Below are 21,382 nucleotides of genomic sequence, written 5' to 3'. Positions count from 1 at the left end.
GTTTGTTTTTGTTTTGTTTTATTTTTTGTTTCTTTGAGGTAGGGTCTCACTCTAACCCAGGCTGACCTGAAATTTATCATGTAGTCCCAGGCTGGCCTCAAACTCATGGCGACCCTCCCACCTCTGCCTCCCAAGTGCTTGAATGAAAGGTGTGCGCTACCAGCTATTGTGGATACTTTTATAAGGAATCTTCTAATTTTTAATTTACATACCTAAATTTCTCTTCAGTTCTTCTTTTTCTTGGTTTCAGAAGTACCTTTGTACATCTTCCAGGCTTTTAATCGTATGCTAATATTTCCTTATTCATATATGTATTTTAAAAAATACTTTATTTTTCTTTATTTATTAGATAGAAAGAGGCAGGTAGAGAGAAAGAGAGAGAATGGGCACACAAGGGCCTCCAGCCACTGCAGACGAACTCCAGTTGCATGCACCACCTTATGCATCTGGTTAACATGGGTCCTGGGGAATTGAACCTGGGTCCTTTGGCTTTGCAGGCAAGTGCCTTAATTGCTAAGCCATCTCCCTAGCCCTTGTATATGTATTTTTTTAAAATTTTTATTTATTTATTTTGTAAGCAGAGAGAGAATGGGCACAGCAGGGTCTCTAGCCACTGCAGACAAACTGCATATGTCACTTTGTGCATCTAGCTTTATATGGTTAGTGGGGAATCAAATTGGGTTGTTAGGCTTTGCAGACAAGTACCTTAACCACTGAGCCATCTCACCAGCCCTATATATGTATTTTTATGTAAGCCTAGTTGATATATCCACTTATATGACTATCTGTATTTTTGTTCTATGTAAGTGACATCATTACTCCCCCCCCCCCCCCAAGGTAGGGTCTCACTCCAGCTCGAGCTGACCTGGAATTCACTCTGTAGTCTCAGGGTGGCCTCATACTCATGGCAGTCCTCCTACCTCTGCCTCGCAAATGCTGGGGATTAGGTGTGTTTCACCACTCCTGCCTATCATTGTTTCTATATTGAGTGTCTTTGTGTTACTTTGGATTTTTTTTTTTCCTTTAACAAATCATACTTTTTTTTTTTTTTCATTTTTATTAACATTTTCCATGATTATAAAATATATCCCATGGTGATTCCCTCCCTCCCCACCCCCACACTTTCCCATATGAAATTCCATTCTCCATCATATTACCTCCCCATTACAATCAATGTAATTACATATATACAATATCAACCTATTAAGTATCCTCCTCCCTTCCTTTCTCTACCCTTTATGTCTCCTTTTTACCTTACTGGCCTCTGACTTTGGATATTTTACACTACAGCAGAAAACATTGGAGAATTGTACAAGTTTTTGACATATCAAGAAGATACCAGATCAGGGTTACAAAGTGGATTTTGGCTGAAGTGGGAGGCCATGGAAAGGGCTTTTTATGCTATACTAGGTTTTCTCTTAAGAACTGATATAGTAATGACTGGTGAAGTTGGAATTAGCCTCCTCCTATAGACAAGAAAGTTTATGTTTGACAAGGTTTTATCAGGTAACAAGAGTGTTACACTTTAATAAAATCCTAAATATAATGTATATAGGAAATGTATATCAGATGGTCTGCAGTGATGGCTCCATGGTTAAAGGCACTTGCTTACAAAGCATGGCAGCTTCGGTTCAATTCCCCAGTACTTATGTAAAGCCATCTGCACAAAGTGGCACATGTGTATGTCTCTCTAGTAAATGAAAATATTTAGGGAAAAAATACATAAGAGGAAAAGGATTAACAGTATAAAAGGTTTTTCTTTATTTTTTGGCTTTTCGAGGTAGGGTCTCACTGTAGCTCAGGCTGGAATTCACTATGTAGTCTCATCTCAGGGTGGCTTCGAACTCATGGTGATCCTCCTACCTCTGCCACCTGACTGCTGGGACTAAAGATGTGTGCAACCACGCCTGGCTTTTATTTCTTTTCTTTTTTTTTTAATACTATTTATTTATCTATTTGAGAGAGAGAGAGAAAGAGGCAGAGAGAGAGAATGGGTGCGCCAGAGCCTCTAGCCACTGCAAACTCCAGATGGATGTGCCGCCTTGTGTATCTTGCTTACGTGGGTCCTGGGAAATCTAACTGGGGTCCTTTGGCTTTCCAGGCAAGCACCTTAACCACTAAGCCATCTCTCTATCCCTTATTTATGTTTTTTTTGTTTTGGTTTTTTGTGTGTGTGTGGTTTTTTTTTTTGCCAGAAGGGAGGAGACTTAAGCTCCAAATAAGGTCTTTCTCACTGGCAGTTTCCTGTGAGACTCTTCCTGTCCTCTAAAGAAATGGAGAGAGAGGAGTTTTTTAGACAAAGAATAGCAGGCAGTGTAAAGATTAGAAGGCAGGAACATTTATTACATGAGCCTCAATAATAATAATTATTATTATTTTGTTGTTGTTGTTGGTTTTTCGAGGTAGGGTCTCAGTCTAGCTCAGGCTGACCTGGAATTCACTATGCTATGTAGGCTCGGGCTAACCTTGAACTCACAGCGATCCTCCTACCTCTGCCTCCCGAGTGCTGGGATTAAAGGCATGTGCCAGCATGCCCAGCTCAGTAATTTTTTTGGTGGGGGGGGAAGGTAAAAGGTTTATTTTGGCTCACAGGCTCAAGGGGAAGCTCCACAATGGCAGGGGAAAATGATGGCATGAACAGAGGGTGGACATCACCCCCTGGCCAACATAAGGTGGACAATAGCAACAGGAGAGTGTGTCAAACATTGGCAAGGGGAAACTGGCTAAAATACCCATAAGCCCACCCCCAACAATACACTCCCTCCAAGAGGCATTAATTCCCAAATCTCCATCAGCTGGAAACCTAGCATTTAGAATGCCTAAGTTTATGGGGGACACCTGAATCAAAACACCACATTCTGCCCCTGGTCCCCATAAACTGATAACCATACATGATGCATTCATCCAACTTGAAAAGTCCATAGTTTTTATCATTCATACATACATACATACATACATACATACATACATACATACATACATGATGCATTCATCCAACTTGAAAAGTCCCCATAGTTTTTATCATAGTTTTTATCAATTCCAATGATGTTCTTACATCCCCATAGTCCAAGATCTTCTAATTGAGCCATAATACCAAAAATAACCTCAAAAAACCCATAAAAACACAGCATAAACATTCACACTGCAAAAGATGGTATTGGGCATAGCAAAGAAATATTCTACCAACACAAGATTTAAAACAACCAGGGCAAACATCAAACTCTGTAGCTTCAAAGTCCAACAACGCTAGCCAGTGACAAGTCTCCAAGTCTGATAATTCTAACCAGCAAAGTCTCTGGCATTCCAATTCCATCCCTCCAACTAGGGTACTCACAGTCCTGGAAAATTTCATTAGGGCTGGTAGCTTTTCTTAGCAGCCATCTCATGGTCCCGGCAACTCTACTGGGTCTCCACTGCCATCCACAGTTCATCCTCATGGCCCAATTGGATCTCCATGCAGGCATCCAGCAAACCTGCTTCACACTATCCATGGCCATTTCCAAAATGCAAGAGCCGTGTTGCAAACTCAATGACCCTCTCTTTCCTGCATTTTGTATACTCCACAATACCAGGTAGGGTGCCAGTTTGTTAATCCAGGGGGGAATAAAGCAGACTTTGAAGAACAGCACCAGCTGGCCCAATCTCAATGGTTGTAATCTCTCAAACAATTTGCAGGTGAACAGGCAGCAGTTTAGGCCCAAAGGCTATTATTTCTCCTCTTCCTCCTCCTCCTTCTTCTTCTCCTTCTTCTTTCTTCTCCTCCTCCTCCTTCTTTTTCTTTTTGCCATATCCCTCTGCTCACATCAGTTCATTTCTATACAAAGCAACCCTGCACAATTTATCAGGACCCAGGCATAACAGCAAGCTTCCCACACAAACTGCTAGCCCAGTCCAGGTGTATTAGTTAGGGTTCTCTAGAGGAACAGAACTGCTAGAATGAATTATTTTAAAAAGGGAATTTATTGGATTTCAATCCATGCAGGTCTTCAGCTGTCACTGGTCTTCAGTCCACATTGGAAGGCAGTGAGCAGTTCCAGCAGCCAAGTGGGGAGAAGGAAAGAAGCCCAGCTCAGTAATTTTTAGTGTTTGTTTTTTTTTTTTTTCATTTTTTATTTATTTATTTGAGAGCGACAGACATAGAGAGAAAGACAGATAGAGGGAGAGAGAGAGAATGGGCGTGCCAGGGCTTCCAGCCACTACAAACGAACTCCAGACGCGTGCGCCCCCTTGTGCATCTGGCTAACGTGGGACCTGGGGAACCGAGCCTCGAACCGGGGTCCTTAGGCTTCATAGGCAAGCGCTTAACCGCTAAGCCATCTCTCCAGCCCTTTTTTTTTTTTTTTTTTTTTTTTTTTTTTTTGTCGAGGTAGGGTATTGCTCTGGCCCAGGCTGACCTGGGATTCACTGTGTAGTCTCAGGGTGGCCTTGAACTCATGGTGATCCTCCTACCTGTGCCTCCCGAGTGCTGGGATTAAAGGTGTGTGCCACCACACCCAGCTCTCAGTAATTATTTTTTAACAGTCCTAACTAAATCAAAATTTGCATCCCCCTATGGTTTTAATCTAGTGATACTAATTCTCTTTTCCAACAGGCTTTCAGTTACTTGAAAATAACTCATGACCCTCATCCTTCCCCATACTAAACATTCTCCAATCCTTAACTGTCTGGGTCATTTTTCTGAATGATCTGTAGCTGGCTAGTGTTACTCTTACAGTGTTTTGCCTCCATGCATAAGTGGACATGTGTTCCAAATAATTCTGTCTTAGCAGTAGTTCCAGTGAAGTATTTACTCATCCATCTCACCTATGTATTTCTACTGATTATAATTCATGACTTGATTTGCTGTCATGTCAGAGCTTCCCCCTAATTGTGTATGACTTTTCTTAAGTTTATAAACAAGACTGCATTCATCTATATTAGTTTTCATTTTGTGATGTGGGCCTGTCATATATGCAGGCATATCTGAGATTTTTTATTATTTAGATTCACCAAGTTAATAATCATTAAATACTTTCTCTGGGTAAGACATATTGTCTCATAACTCCTCCTGTTCAATTTCATTATGGTTAGAAGGCCTTCATCAACTTAACATTTTTGGAAAGTAGGTCTAGATTCATTTTAATGTTATAGTCCTAATTTTTTTGTTTTTTTTTTAAATACTACCAGTAACTTTTTAATGAGACATACTTTGTTTTTGATTATGAAGACTTAATATTATTAAAGAACAGTTCTCCCCAAATTAATTTATTAAAGTTGACAAAATTGCAGTCTGAACTGTTATTTCTTCCAACAAGAAGACACATGAGGCAGGAGGCAGAAGAGACACACATATCCACAGAAGAAAAATGGAGCCAGTCACAGATGAGAACACAGCGTATGTGCAGATGGCATTACAGATAAATGGGCAATCACTGGCAAATAATCATAAGTCATGGCAAATAATTTGGCAACTTTAAGACTTCCAAACAAAAAGTCTCATGATATAAGAATTTGAATTAAGGGCTGGAGAGATGGCTTAGCGGTTAAGCGCTTGCCTGTAAAGCCTAAGGACCCCGGTTCCCCAGGTCCCACGTTAGCCAGATGCACAAGGGGGCGCATGCGTCTGGAGTTCGTTTGCAGAGGCTGGAAGCCCTGGCGCGCCCATTCTCTCTCCCTCTATCTGTCTTTCTCTCTGTGTCTGTCGCTCTTAAATAAATAAATAAATAATTTTAAAAATATATTAAAAAAAAAAAGAATTTGAATTAAAATAACCCAAAATAATTGGGAGTTGACATAGGTAAAGGATTTTTATGGGCTCAGTATAATTGGTTTTTCCCCCCAAAATGACATGAAACTCACAAACCATAAAAGCAAACATGATTATGCCTGGACATATAACAATCATACACATTTTTATAACAAAACAGAGTTAGAAGTGTATAAAAATATATGCAATGCTTGACAATTCAGAAACTTATTTTCCCTCAATAGTATATATGATTTTTGAAATCTAAAAGAGAGTAAGGCCTCCCCATATTCACCATATTGGACATAAAGAAGAAATTAAAAATACAGATGATTAATAAACATGAAAAATAATAAAACTCAAAAACAAAAGAAATCCAATTTAAGGCAACAGTTTGGGCTGTAGCATTGGAAAAGATTTAAAATAGTTGTAAAATTCATTGAATGGGGGTTATGAGAAAGTTGGCAATCTCATTCATTGCCTTTGAGGATAAAGCTGTGACTAATTTATTTATTTATTTTTTGAGAAAAAAAATTCCTACTGTGTAGCCCAGGCAGGCCTAGAACCCACAAACATCTTGCCTTACCCTCCTCAGTGCTAGGACAATAGGCATGGATTGGTATGCTCAGCCTAACTACTCTTGATTTAAATTTGCTAAAATGTCATTAAAAAGAGAGAGAGAGCCATAGGCCAGGTGTGGTGGTGTACACCTTTAAGCACAGCACCTGGGAGGCAGAGGTAGAGGATCACTGAGTTCAAGGCCACCCTGAGACTTCATAATGAGTTCCAGGTCAGCTTGGACCAGTGAGACCCTACCTCGAAAACCCTACTCTGCCCCTCCAAAAAAAAAAAAAAAGCTGGCATGGTGTAGTGCACACCTGTAATTCCAGCATTCAAGAGGTAGAGCCTGGGAGATCTCAAGCTCAAGATCAGCCAATGATACGTAATACTAGCCTAGGCTGGCTACATTGTGAGATCTTAACTCGAAAGAAAGAAGAGTAACAAAAATATTTACATTTTTGGGCTGGAAGGATGGCTTAGTGGTTAAGGCATTTGCCTGCAAAGCCAAAGGACCCAGGTTCGATTCCCCAGGACTCATGTTAGCCAGATGCACAAGGGGGCGCATGTGTCTGGAGTTCATTTGCAGTGGCTAGAGGCCCTGGTGCGCCCATTCTCTCTCTCACTGTCTCTCTCTGTCAAATAAATAAATAAAAATAAAATATTTTTTAATTTACATTTTTTAATTTTTATCATGTGTATTCAAAAAGATAAGAATTTACTACGTAAAGTTTTTAACAATTTTCAAAGGGAAATCATGTTTTATTGTGAAAAATTCAAAAAGTTCTATTTGGGCTGGAGGGATGGCTTAGTGGCTAAGGAGTTTTCCTGCAAAGCCAAAGGACTCAGGTCCGATTCCCCAAGACCCACATTAGCCAGATGCACAAGGGGCACATGCATATGGAGTTTGTCTGCAGTGGCTGGAGGCCCTGGTGTGCCTATTCTCTCTTTCTCTCTCCCTCTTTCTCTGTCAAATAGATAGATAAAAATATTAAAAAATATATAAGTAGAATTTAAGTATAAAAGTGGGCTAAGCCAGGCATGGTGGCAAATGCATATAAGTGGATTTTTTGGGAGTTTAGGTCCCACTATAGCCTAGGCTGGCCTCAAACTCACAATCTTGTCACTCAAGTAGCCAGAATTAGAAGTATGTACCAGCATGTCATGCTTAAAATCACTTTTTTTAAAAAAATTTCACTTCCAGATATGTGTGCCACCCTGTGCATCTGGCATACGTGGGTACTGGGGAGTTGAACCTGGGTCCTTAGGCTTTGGAGGCAGGGGCCTTAAGCGCTAAGCCATCTCTCCAGCCCCCCTTTCTTTTAAACAAAAAAGATAATTTTATAGTAAATTCTCATGTTTTCTTTCTTTTTGATATTTTGTCATTTATCTGCTTTTGACAGATGATGTCAGTTCATACAGATTGTATTGTATCAGTGCAGATATTGAGTACTTTGATGGAAATAACAATTAGAAATGGTAAGTACATGCATAAGTTTAATGTGATTTATTGCATGTATTGTTGGTTATTACATGATCTTTTCATATTGCTAAATGCTGGGTGGAAGGTTGTGTTTTGGTGTTAATGGGGATTGAAACTTGGGCCTCATGAATGCTAGACAAGCACTCTTATCACTGAGCTAATGTCCCTAGCTCTAAAAATTATTTTTGTAACCAAACCTTTTTTGTTTTTTGTTTTTTTTCGAGGTAGGGTCTCGCTTTAGCCCAGGCTGACCCGAAATTCACTATGTAGTCTCAGGGTAGCCTTGAACTAACAGCGATCCTCCTACCCCTGCCTCCCTAGTGCTGGGATTAAAGGCAAGCACTAGTATGCGCGGCTCCAAACCATTTAAGAAAAAAAAAAAAAGAGCCTACATATTTATTTTGCATGTGTGTGTGAATGTATGAGTGTACCAGGGTCTTTTGCTACTTTAGGTGTGTGACTGGAGAATTAAACCTGGGCTAGCAAGCTTGCTTGCAGAATCTGACAGCCCAGGTGCAATTCCCATGCCACTCATGTAAGCTGGACACAAAAAGTGTCACAATTAACTAGCTTTTGCTTGCAGCAGCAAGAGATGCTGGTGTATGCATGTATCCACCACCTACAAGGTAGACAAAGCAGTTTGCATCTGTTATCCCAACACTAGGGTAATAGAGACAGGATCCCTGAGGCCTAGACTATCCTTAAACTCCTTATCCTCCTGCCTCAGCCTCCCAAGTGCTATGATTACCAACTAATTTTAATTGGTGGTAGGTCAGCAGCAATATTGTATCAATAGTGCATTAAGGCTCATTGAAGCCATCTATTACAAAAGTTGCTTTCTCACCTTTGAGAGCCCTTATAGTAGAAGAACACTATGATTTACCTGATCACTTGTTGGAGGAATTAAGATTATAAAGGAACTCAAGATGATAAAAATTGAGGGCTAGAAAGATGGCTCGGTGATTAACAGGCACTTGCTGGGCTGGAGAGATGGCTTAGCGGTTAAGGCGCTTGCCTGCAAAGCCGAAGGACCCATGTTTGACTCTCCAGATTCCATGTAATCCAGACACACAAGATGACATGCACAAAGGTTGTGCATGCACTCAAGGTGGCACAAGCATCTGGAGTTCAGTTGTAGTGGCTAAGGCCCTGACACGTTAATTCTCTCTGTCCCTTGTTCTTGTTTTCACTCTCATTAAAAAAAACAACCAAAAAAAAGGCAACCAGGCCTGGTGGAGCATGCCTTTAATCCCAGTACTTGAGAGGCAGAGGAACGAGGATTACCTTCAATTCAAGGCTGTTCTGAGACTACAGAGTGAATTCCAGGTCAGCCTGGGCCAGAGTTAAGACCCTACCTTGGGGAATAAAAGTACTTGCTTACAAAGCCTGTCCGTCACAAATTTGATTGCCCATATAAAGCCACATGCACAAAATGGCCCATTCTCTCTCTCTTCCTCTCTCTACCTGCCTATTTCTGTATTTCCCTCTCAAATAAATAATTTTTTAAAAAAAGCATGATGACACATGCCTGTAATCCCAGCATTTGGGAAACTAAAACAGGAAGATCAAGAATTCAAGGTCATCGGGTGTGGCGGCACATGCCTTTAATCCCAGCACTTGGAAGGGAGAGATAGGAGGATCTCTGTGAGTTCAAGGCCACCCTGAGACTACCAAGTGAATTCCAGGTCAGCCTGGGATAGAGTAAGACCCTACCTTGAAAAACAAAAACAAACAAACAAAAAAAAGAATCCAAGGTCAGCGTAGGCTACATAGTTGCAGCCATGTCCTCCCCTTTCCCAAAATATCATTGTAATAATCTGTTTCAGTTGCTCACTATAATAATGCAAATGTGGGTTTGTAGACTAGTGGTTTGAAATAAAATAATTTCTCCTATTTACCAGATACTTTCAGCGACTCACCAATTTGGCCCTGGATCCCGTCATTGTCAGATATAGCAGCTGTGTTTTTCAATATGGGAATTGATTTTGGATCTTTGTTTCCTCTGGCAAATCTTCAGCCAGACTTTAATGAAGAAAATCTAGTGTAAGTTTTCTTCTCATAGTAAATACTACATCCCCCAAAATAACTTAAGTTTTAATGATTTCCATTTGTCACTAGAATTGATTTAATCTGTATTCATTCCATATTTAAAAATGTTTTTTGGTGTGTACACATGATTTGTGTGTGCTGATGTGTATGAATATGGGTGTGCATGTGCCAAAACATGCGTGTGTGGGTCAGCTGATAACCTTGAGTGTTAGATCTTGCCTTCTACCTCGTTTAAAGTAGGGTCTTTCATTTTCTTTGTTGTTCACTGCTGCATTTGCTGAGCTAGCTAGCTTGAGAGCTTCCAGGAAATTCTCTTTAACATGGGTTCTGAGGCTCCAAACTCAGATACCCATATTTGCCCAGGAAGTGCCTTATCTTACTGATCAATTTGCCCTAGCATCTCTCAAAATTGAGACCAATCTTGAAATACATATATTCTTAACATTTGCTTTAATCTAAGAACCATCATCATGTTTAACAGGCAAATAATAGAAGCATTCTCATGAAAAGTTTTGAAAGACTCTTCATTGTTATATATAGTTTTGGTCAAAATAATTAGGAGAAAAAACTAAGAGATTAAAAATTGGGGTCTCGAGAGATAGATGGCTTAGTGGTTAAGGTGCTTGCCTGTGAACCCTAAGGGCCCATGTTTGACTCTCCAGATGCATGCATCTGGAGTTTGTTTGCAGTGGCAAGAGGCCTTGATGTCCCATTCCCACCCCCGCACTCTTTTTGCAAACAAATACAAATATTTTTCAAAAAACTGGGCTGGAACTGGGCGTGTTGGCATACACCTTTAATCCCAGCACTCAGGAGGCAGAGATAGGATAATTGCCATGAGTTCAAGGCTGCCCTGAGACTACATAGTGAATTCCAGGTCAGCCTGAGCTAGGATGACAACCTACTTCAAAAAAAATAAATAAATAAACTTACATGGAAAGCCTACTAGGTTTGCCCACCTGAACATTCAACAGTATGATATTCAAACAGGATCTGATGCAAGGCAGGAGAAGGAGTTGAGACCATATCAACTGATTATAAAGTCATACAGAAATGTAAGGAAATGTAAATAATAATATTCAAGAAAATTATGAGGCAAAATTTGCCTCAGCAAATGAAAAAAAAGGTACAAATGGGGGGGAGGGGCAAGTTTTCACCAGTGTAGAAATCTGAGTGTCCCAAAGGTACGTTATATGCTAATTGTATAGCATTGCAGTCAGGTTCGCATTACTGGTAGAAATCACCCAATCAAGAGCAGCTTGTGGGAAAAGAGGTTTACTTTGGCTTACAGGCACGAGGGGGAAGCTCTACGAGGGAGGGAAAATGACATGAACAGAGGGTGGACATCACCCCCTGGCCAACATAAGGTGAACCGTAGCAACAGGAGAGTGTGCCAAACACTGGCATGGGAAAACTGGCTATAACACCCATAAGCCCACCTCCAACAATACACTGCCTCCTGGAGGCACTAATTCCCAGATCTCCATCAGCTGGGAATCTAGCATTCAGAACACCTAAGTTTATGGGAGACACCTGAATCAAACCACCACCTATAGTATTACCAAAAAAAAAAGTAGGAGAATGGGTTACTTAGTATCTGATATTGATATTATCTGTTCTGGAAAACTAGGTAGTATTTTGAAAATACTGGAATCATACATCAGATGTAAATATATACACCAATACTCTGTCACTCTCTCTGCCTCTTGTCTCTCGGTCTCAAATACATTAAAAATATTTAAGCCAGCTGGATGTGGTGGCACACGTCTTTAATCCCAGCACTAGGGAGGCAAAGGTAAGAGGATCATGGTGAGTTTAAGGCCACCCTGAGACTACATAGTGAATTCCAGGTCAGCCTGGGCCAAAATGAAACCCTACCTTAAAAAACTATATATATATTTTAAAGTTGGTTATAATTGCACACATCTCTAATCCCGGCTCTCAGGAGGCAGAGGTGGGAGGATTACTGTGAGTTCAAGGCCCAGCCTGGGACTACAGTGAGACCCTACCTTGAAACAAAAAGGAGAGGGGGAGAGAGGGAGAAAAAACAATGTACATGTATGTGTCTGTGAAAGGGAGAGAAAAAGTACCTGCATACAGTTGGTCACAGGCTTAATTTCAAGTTGAGAGAACGGTCAAGAAAACCTGGAGAGATGGCTTAGTGAGTTAGGTGCTTGCCTGAAAAGCCTAAGGACCAATGTTCAACTCCCCCAGATCCCACATACGCCAGATACACAAGGTGATACCTGTGCAAGGTTGCACATGCACACACAGAGAGATGTTTTTTTTTTTTTGCTTTACCTTGTGTGTGCTGGGTGTGGTGTGGTTTATGTATGTATAGTGTATTTATGTGCGTGTGTGCACACGTGTATGAAGGTGAGAGGACACCTAGTATCCTCTATTGCTCTTCCACATTACTTCCTTAAGACATAATCTCCTGCTGAGCCTGGTGCTACTATCATCAGTCTGAGTGGTCACCAGGCCTTAGTGATTCTCCTGTCTCTCTGCCTTCCACAGGACTGGGATTACAGATATATGAAGCTGTGCCTGACTGGGTGCTAGGATTGAACTCAGGCCCTCATGTTTGTGCAGCAAGTGCTGTTACCCATTGAGCAAATCACTCAGCCCCAAAATGTATGTTTTTTTCCAAAAAAAAATAATGTCATTTGAAAGACTCCATTAATCCCAGTACTCAGGAGACTGAGGTAGGAGAATCAATGTGAGTTTAAGGCTAGTTTAGACTACAGAGTAAGTTCCAGGTCAGTCTGGAGTGTCCTGCTTCAAAAAAAAAAAAAAAAAAAAAAAGATAGCATTTAATCCCAGCACTCGGGAGGCAGAGGTAGGAGGATCACTGTGAGTTTAAGGCTACCTCGAGACTACATGGTGAATTCCAGGTCAGCCTACCTCCAAAACCAAATATATATATATATATATTGAAAGCCAAGTTGAAGCCTATCCCATAAACCTTTACTAGTAACCTCAACCAGAATTAGAATGCTTAGAATTGCTTCTTTTCTTTTTTATTTTATTTATCTATTCATTTACTTTTATTTCAAATTTTTATTAACAACTTTCATGATTATAAAAAATATCCCATGGTAATACTCTCCCTCCCCCACTTTTCCCTTTGCAACTCCATTCTCCATCATATCCCCTCCCCATCTCAATCAGTCTCTTTTATTTTGATGTCATGATCTTTTCCTCCTCTTATGATGGTCTTGCATAGGTAGTGTCAGGCACTGTGAGGTCATGGATATTCAGGCCATTTTGTGTCTGGGGGAAGCACATTGTTAGCAATTGCTGCTTTTATATTGCTTTGTTTTTTTGTCTACTTAAGAGGACTTGAACAATCAGGACATCTTTATTGTCAGAGACATCTTCAACATAGCTTTATGACATCAAGAGTGTTGAGGTTAGCACATTACAAAAGGAAAACAAATAGAGATAGAAATCAAATCAGTAAACTGAGTGTAGAGGTGCCTATAATTCCAGCACTCAGGAGACAAGGCAAGAACACAGTAAGATCCTAGAGAGATCCTAGAGAGGCAGGGAGGGAGGGGAAATGTAAATGAAATATTCTGTTTCTTATTTAAGTTGGGCATGGTGGAATGCACCTGTAATTCTAGCTAAAGAGTGTAGGGCAAGAGAATTGCAAGTTCAAGGCCAGCCTCAGCAACATAGCCTGTCTCCAAAAATCATCCACAAAAGTTATTCAGTATTTCTTACAGGGAGTAAACTTTTTGTGCCTAGTTTCATATTGCCTTCTCTGGTTTTAAAACACATGCTTTTTTTCTTAATAGTTCTGAAACACAAACAACATTGAGGGCAAAAGGAAGTGAAGAAGTTTCATCTTGCAAGCCAATTTTTTCAACTCTTCCTGAAACCAACATTTTAAATGTGGTTAAGGTAGGGAAAAAACAAAACAAAACCAAAAAAACCTTTTATTCCTTATGTTGTTTAGCAAAAGCTAGAATCATTTTATTTTTGTGATTAATGGTGTAAAAATATTCACTACGTTCTTACCATATGATTTTAGTTGTTTCTTACCAAGTGAAGTTTCTTCGCAATAATAATTTCTTTTTTTTTTTAATATTAGGGATAAAGTGGTCAGAGTCTTATCAAGATGATTTTTTTTCTTTTTTTAGAGAGAGAGAGAGAGAGAGAGAGAGAGAGAGAGAATTGGCATGCCAGAGCCTCAGCCACTGCAATTGAACTCTTAAGTAAACTCCAGGTGTGTGCACCACCTAATGTGCATGTGTGACCTTGCACTTGCATCACCTTGGTGTATCTGGCTTACATGGGATCTGGAGAGAGATTGAACATGGGTCCTTAGGCTTCACAGGCAAGTGCCTTAACTGCTAAGCCATCTCTCCAGCCCTCAAGATAGTTTAGAAACATTAGATAGATAGATAGATAGATAGATAGATAGATAGATAGATAGATAGATATAGATATAGATTTTTTTAATTTTTTTTAGTTAGGCTGAAGAAATAAAAAATATTACTTACAGTATAATTTAGTGATCAAGAATAATACAGGCCAGGTGTGCAGAGGTAGGAGGATTGCTGTGAGTTTGAGGCCACCCTGATACTACATTCGTGAATTCCAGGTCAGCCTAGGCTAGAGTAAGGCCCTCCTTGAAAAAATAAAAAACAAAGAATTAACAATGCAACAGGGAGTGGTGGTGCATGCCTTTAATCTGAGCACTTGGGAGGCAGAAGTAGGCTAACTGTGAGTTTGAGCCCACCCTGAGACTACAGAGTGAATTCCAGGTCAGCCTAGGCTAGCATGAGACCCTACCTTGAAAAGCTAAAAAAAAAAAAAAAAAAGAAGAATAACAAGCTGGGCATGGTGGCACATCCCTCTAATCCTAGCACTTGGGAAACAGAGGTATGAGCATAACTGTAAGTTAGAGGCTAGGCTGGGACAACAGAGTGAGTTCCAGGCAGCCTGGGCTATAGTGAGACCCTATTTTTTTTTTAATTGACAACTTCCATAATTGTAAACAATATCCCATGGTAATTCCCTCCCTCCCCCCACTTTCCTTTTGTGATACCCTATTTTGAAAACACAAAATAGAATGACTGGAGAGATGGCTTAGTGGTTACTGTACTTGCCTGCAAAGCCAAAGGACCTAGGTTTGATTCCCCTCGACCCAGGTAAGCCAGATGCACAAGGTGGCACATGGAGGAGTTCATTTGCAGAGGCTGAAGGCCCTGGCATGCCAATTCTCTCTCAAATAAAATATATGCGAACATATTTTTTTAAAGTACTAATTAGAGCATGAAAACATATTATTGGCTGTATCAATTTTTTTTTTCCTGAATCATTTGGAAAATGTAGAAGAAAATATCACTTCATTCTGTTAGCATTAGTGTTTCTGGCCTTTTTACTTGTCATCTGTATAATTCTCTCATGCATCTTGTATGTCTTGTATCAAAAGGATTTTATAATTAAAACTCTTCAGGTAAAATCTGTCTTCCTAAATTGTTCTCTGCATTTGTATCAGTTTCTAGGCCTTTGTACATCTATACATCCAGAAGGTTACCAAGATCGAGAAATAATGTTGCTGATCTTAATGTTGTTTAAAATGAGTTTGGAAAAACAGCTGAAACAGATTCCGTTAGTAGATTTTCAAAGTCTCCTGATAAATCTTTTGAAAAACATCAGAGATTGGAACACAAAGGTAATGCTCGTGATATTTAAGTGTTAGAGCCAGGCATGGTAGTGCATACCTGTATTCCCTGCACTTGGGAGGCAGAGGCAGGAGGATAAGGAATTCAAAATCATCAGCTGCCCAGCAAGTTTCAGAGTCTGCCTTGGCTACATGAGGCCCTGTTGCACAAAGAGCCTGGCATGGTGGCACACACCTTTAATCCCAGCACTCGGGAGGCAGAAGTAGGATCGCCACGAATTCGAGACCACTCTGAGAATACAGAGTGAATTCTAGGACAGCCTGGGCTAGAGTGAGACCCTACCTCAAAAAAAAAAAAAAAAAAGCAAAAAATAAGTTTTGGGCTGGGCGCAGTGGCTCGCACCACTGAGACAAGGTGAGATCCAGATTAGCCTGGGCTACAGTGAGACCCCAACTCAAAACACCAATATAAAATTTTTAAAAATAAGCTTTGATGTTTGGATTTTTGTGTAGCCTCATAATTCAATTTGCATAGTGCTTGAAGAATTAAAACTGTTTCTGAGCTCAGTTAAAATCTTTGACTCTGGGCTGTAGAGGTGGCATTAACAGTAAAGGCCCTTGCCTGCAAAGTGTAAGGACCAGTGTTCAACTCTCCAGATCCCAAGTAAGCCAGATACACAAAGGTGAGGCAAGTTCAGTGTCACACATGTCCACTAGGTGGCACAAGCTCATGGAGTTTGATTACAGTGGCTGAGGCCCTGAAGCACCAATTCTCTCTCTCTCTCTTTCTTTCTTTCTTTCTTTCTTTCTTTCTTTATTTATTTATTTATTTTTAATTTTTATTAACATTTTCCATGATTATAAAATATATCCCATGGCAATTCCTTCCCTCCCCATCTCTCTCTCTTTCTTGCTCACTCTTTCTAAAAACAGAAATAAATAAAATGTTTGACCATTAAAAAGAAACTGAGAAAGGCACTATGTTTTGCTGGAATTTTGTTATTTAAATTAATGATAAACTGACTTTTCTAAAATAATCTTAAATTCAACATGCTGTTAAGCATTTACTATGGTCTAAAGTCAATATTTATATAAATGCTTAAGACTCAATGCCTTACCTTTCTGGGGTTTTCATCATCTTACCTCAGAGAGTTAAATGATAATGTAAACTGCAGTAACGTGTATAATTAAGTGTTACAAATTAAAATAAAGCAGGACCAAGGCAGCAGCAGTGCAGGGGTGCTATGCTATTCATATGAGGGCCCTCAGGAAGATCTTTCTGCAATGACTTCTGAGAAGAGGTATAGTGAAATGATAGTCATAACTATAGCCAGAATTTGTTTCACTTCTATAGTCATGTGAAGAATGAACACAGATAACTTTTAATTAGGCTCTTTAAAAATTATATATTTCTAGCCAGCTATAGTGGCATACACCTCTAGTCCCAGCAGCACTCAGGAGACTAAGATCGAAGGATCACTATGAGTTCAAGGGCAGCCAGGAGCTACAGAGAGTTCTAGGTCAGCCTGGGCTAAAGTAAGACCCTGCCCTAAAAAAAAAAAGAAAGAAAGAAAGAAAGAAAGAAAGAAAGAAGGAAAGAAAGAAAGAAAAGAAAAGAAAAAAGCATATATATTTCAGCCACTTGGGGTGGAAACTTTAAAGCAGAAAGAAGCTGGTAAGGCTAATAAACCCATGAATAACTACCACCCAGCTTCAGATATTATCAAGGTATAATTAATCTTATCTAAATCTTTTAATCACATGCTGTATATGCTTCCTTCTCCTCCTTATGAGATTATTTTGAAACAACTAATAATATCAGAATAAACAGCTGAGGACATAGCTTAGTAGGAGCATTTGCCAGCATGCATCAGGCCTTGAATTCAGTCCCTAGCACATGGGTTGGGGGTCCTGAATAGGTTCCCTAAAGTTCAAGAATTTTCAGGTCAAGAGCATGTATGATATTGTATGTCACATTAATACATTTGGAAACTGGTATTGTGTTGAGATTACTTTATTCTTCAGAGAAGTATCACTGAGTATAGATAAAGAGAAGATGCAGCATGAAGCATAAAAATAAAGTGAGAGTCTACTAAGTGTCTTATTAAGATAACTTAAGATGAAGCAGAACCTCTGCTGTGTACATTTTAATTGTTCTAAACTCCATGCATTTTCAAAAAAAAAAAATAATAAGTGCTCTATTTTGTTAGTTCTTCCATCAGGGCAAGAAGGTATGTGGACTTGATTCTGTGCATGTTCTCTTTTGTCAGGTGCATGAACTCTGTCTGGGAATAAATGAACTCTCCAGTCACCCCCACAACCTTCTTTGGTTGGTACAGCTAGTCCCTAACTGGACATCACGTGGAAGGTATTGAAAAGTGAGATAAGCATTAAGAAATTCTATAATGTTTACTTTTGGGTTTCTTTTTTGTTTGATCTTGAGTTAGGGGTTGATTTTGTTTCTTTGGAGACAGGATCTTACTGTGTAGAGTAGGCTGACCTCAAACTCATGTTCCTCCTGTCTCAGCCTCCTGAGTGCTGAGTTTATAGTCTGTGCTCCCAGGCCCAGCTTGAGGCTTTGTTTTTTTTCTGTTCATTGTTTTTTGATGCCTAAATCAAATCATTGTCAGTATAGATGACCCATATGATCAATTTTTGGTTTGTTTGAGGCATGAAGTCAATCTAGCCCAGGCATACCTACCTCACTCACATCAGTCCTCATACCTCAGCTTGCTGAGTGCTGGGACTATGGGCATGAGCTCCACTCCCAGGTGAATTGGTAGAAGATTGTTTATTCCCGCAATCAGTAGGTTTTCTGTCAGTAAATCAGCAAGGTGTAACTGAGTCCAGCCAATTCTTTTTTTTGGTGACTCATCAACCTCAGGCTGAGCCTCAGACTCACTGTGTAATGGAGAATGACATTGAACTCCTTATCCTACTGTTTCTACCACCACTACTACTACCCCCATCCGGGATTACTGGTGTGGACCACCACACCAATTTTCTGTCACAGTGACAAGTGAACCCAGGACTTTGTGCATGCTAGGCAAACACTATACCAAGTGAGCTACAATCATATCCCCAGCCCAGGGTAGGCTCTCTGACTTTATATGCAAATACTTCACATGAAAATTTACTGTCCTATAACACCTTATTTTTCTGTGCAGCTTTTTCTTAGAACACTTCAAGAACTCCTTTTGGCTCATTTATTTGTTTTTTTGGTATTGATTAAAATATATTCCAAATACTTTTAAATTCTAATTCCAGGCAACTGAGACAGTGCCTCAGTCTAGTGATCATTTCTAATCTTTTGGATGAGAAACATGAAGATGTACCTAATGCCAATAACCTGCAGGTATGAATATGTTTCTACTTCTGATTTTAACTTAATTTTATTTCTTGCTTTTTTTTTTCTTTCATGTTAGTGTGTCACTGTAGCCCAGGCTGACCTGGAATTTACTGTGTAGCATCAGGGTAGCCTTAAACTCATGGTGATCCTCGTACCTCAGCATGCAACACCACACCCAGCTATTTTAAGTATTTTTATCAGGCTGGAGAGATGGCCCAGCAGTTAAGGCACTTGCCTGTAGAGCCTAACAACCCAAGTTCTATTTCCCAGTACCCACATATAGCCAGAAGCACAAAAGTGGCATTTGCATCTGGAGTTCATTTGCAGCAGCTGGAGGGCCTGCCAGGCCCGTTCTCTCTGTCTCTCTTCTCTCCATGCTTACAAATAAACAAATAAAAATATTTAAATTTTTTTAATTTGAGAGAGAGGTTATGGTCACACCAAGACCTTTTGCTGCTGCAGACAAACTCCAGATGCATGTACCACTTTGTTTATCTGACTTTACATGGATTATCAGGCTTTGCACATTTAACCTCTTAAGCCATCTCCACAACCCATACATTTCTGTTTCTAATAAATGAGAGAAGTGGTAAAATGTAGGGGGGGTTGATGAACCCTAAATCAGAAGTACTGGCTAGGTCTTGACCTTCAAGCATGCCACTACACTGTTCATGTACTCTTTCACATTATGCTTAGCTAACAAGGTCCAGTTTCCTCATCTATATAGTCGAGATGGGCAGTATCCTCTCTACCACGTTAGTTTATCAAAATTAGCACTATGATTAAATGAGATACTGTACAACTATTATGCATTAATTGGATCTTGCACCTAGTTTAATATTAAATGGCCCTTTCAGATTGTAGAACTTAACTGTGGTTTGCTTCCAGCATTTGTACAAAAGATTTCTTAGGTATGTCAGTATCTGCAAACATGTTCTGTGGAAAACCCCACTCTGAGAAGTTCTGAAGGCTTTTTACAAAACTTGATAGCACTAAGGAGGCTTCTCTTAGTTGGATATGAAAATTCACCACAGTGACCTAGGAAGATGGCTTAACCACTAAAAGCACTTGCTTGCAAAGCTTTTCCAGCTCCAGGTTCAGTTCCACAGCTGCCCACATAAGCCCATCACAAAAAGTAGCACAAGCATCTGGCTTTTGTTTCCAGCAGCAAGAGGCTCTGGCACATTCCCCTCCGCATCCCCCCACGCACACACACACACAAACCCACTACTTGATGTAAGCCAGGCCTAGAGCTCACTATGGAGTCCAGGTTGCCTTGAACTCCCAGTGGCCTTTCTGCCGTAGCCTCCGGAATATTACACACACACAAGTAAACAATTAGAAAGAAAATTTACCACAGAACTTGATATTAGTGTCCCTGTGTTCTTGTTTGAATTGTAGTTCAATGTAAGGTACTATGTCACCTCCTAGGAGTAAATGAAAAGTGAACCAGATTAGAGACTCTGCTCTTGAAGACAGTGTAGTGGTTGAAAGAAAAGAAACCAATAGTATTGAAAAGCTCTGGAGAGATAGATCAGCAGTTAAGGTACTAGCCTGCAAAGCCTAATGAACCAGGTTTGATTCCCCAGTACCCACATAAAGCCAGATGCACAAAGTGGCACATGCATTTGGAGTTCCTTTGCAGTTTTTTTTTTGTTTGTTTTTGTTTTTGTTTTTGTTTTTTAAGCATGGCATTTGTTTTTATTATAAAACCCATTTAGTAACCCAGGGCAGAGCCTGTATAGCCTCCAAGAGTCCCACAGCTTTCATTTAATCTTCTACCCTCTTCAGAGAAGGAGAGGCCAAGGGTTGGAGTTGGCATCAGGCAGTGTTCCAAAGGGCCCCTGCTGGAACCCCAAGAGTTCATTTTGCTGGCAGCACACCAACAGCACCTTGGTGGGGCACTCTGGCCCCAAGGTCGAGGCTGGAGGCGCTCCCACCTGTATGGCGTCATGAAGAGCCCGGGAGCCTTTGCAGTTCTTGATGCACCCATTCTCTCTGTCTCTTTTCTATCTGTTTGCAAATAAATAAATATAAGAAAATATAAAAAATATAAGAAAATTATTTTATTTTATTTATTTTTTTTTTTAATTTTTTTTTTGTCCATTTTTTATTTATTTATTATTTGAGAGCGACAGACACAGAGAGAAAGACAGATAGAGGGGGAGAGAGAGAATGGGCGCGCCAGGGCTTCCAGCCTCTGCAAACGAACTCCAGACGCATTCGCCCCCTTGTGCATCTGGCTAACGTGGAACCTGGGGAACCGAGCCTCGAACCGGGGTCCTTAGGCTTCACAGGCAAGCGCTTAACCGCTAAGCCATCTCTCCAGCCCTTATTTTATTTATTTGAGAGAGGGAAAGAGGCAGAGAGAGAGATTGAGAATGGGCACGCCAGGGCTTCCAACCACTGCAAACAAACTCCACATGCATGTGCCACCTTGTGCATCTGGCTTACATGGGACTTGGGGAGAACCGAAGTCCTTTAGCTTTGTAAGCAAGCGCCTTAACTGCTAAGTGATCTCTCTGGCCACCCACCCCCCAAAGAAATTTTTTTAAGAATAGTATTGGAAGCATACAAGATGAT

At 40.2% G+C, this 21,382-nt stretch overlaps 1 protein-coding gene across 3 annotated transcripts in view; it reads left to right on the top strand.

The window, feature by feature from the left end:
- Positions 1-21,382, top strand: part of Slf2 (SMC5-SMC6 complex localization factor 2) — a 76,146-nt gene that overhangs the window by 30,100 nt on the left and 24,664 nt on the right. For all 3 annotated transcript variants that reach the window (XM_045155764.1, XM_045155773.1, XM_045155774.1), the window contains 6 exons: positions 7,687-7,762; positions 9,668-9,809; positions 13,616-13,721; positions 15,325-15,501; positions 17,721-17,818; positions 18,718-18,805. In XM_045155764.1, the coding sequence (XP_045011699.1) occupies positions 7,687-7,762; positions 9,668-9,809; positions 13,616-13,721; positions 15,325-15,501; positions 17,721-17,818; positions 18,718-18,805 (687 nt within the window). The remainder of the gene's footprint in view (positions 1-7,686; positions 7,763-9,667; positions 9,810-13,615; positions 13,722-15,324; positions 15,502-17,720; positions 17,819-18,717; positions 18,806-21,382) is intronic.

Source organism: Jaculus jaculus, chromosome 1 (assembly GCF_020740685.1).
Source record: "Jaculus jaculus isolate mJacJac1 chromosome 1, mJacJac1.mat.Y.cur, whole genome shotgun sequence".
Classification (NCBI taxonomy): domain Eukaryota; kingdom Metazoa; phylum Chordata; class Mammalia; order Rodentia; family Dipodidae; genus Jaculus; species Jaculus jaculus.
The sequence above is the reverse complement of the archived record's forward strand: the minus strand, read 5'-3'. Positions and strand labels throughout refer to the sequence as shown.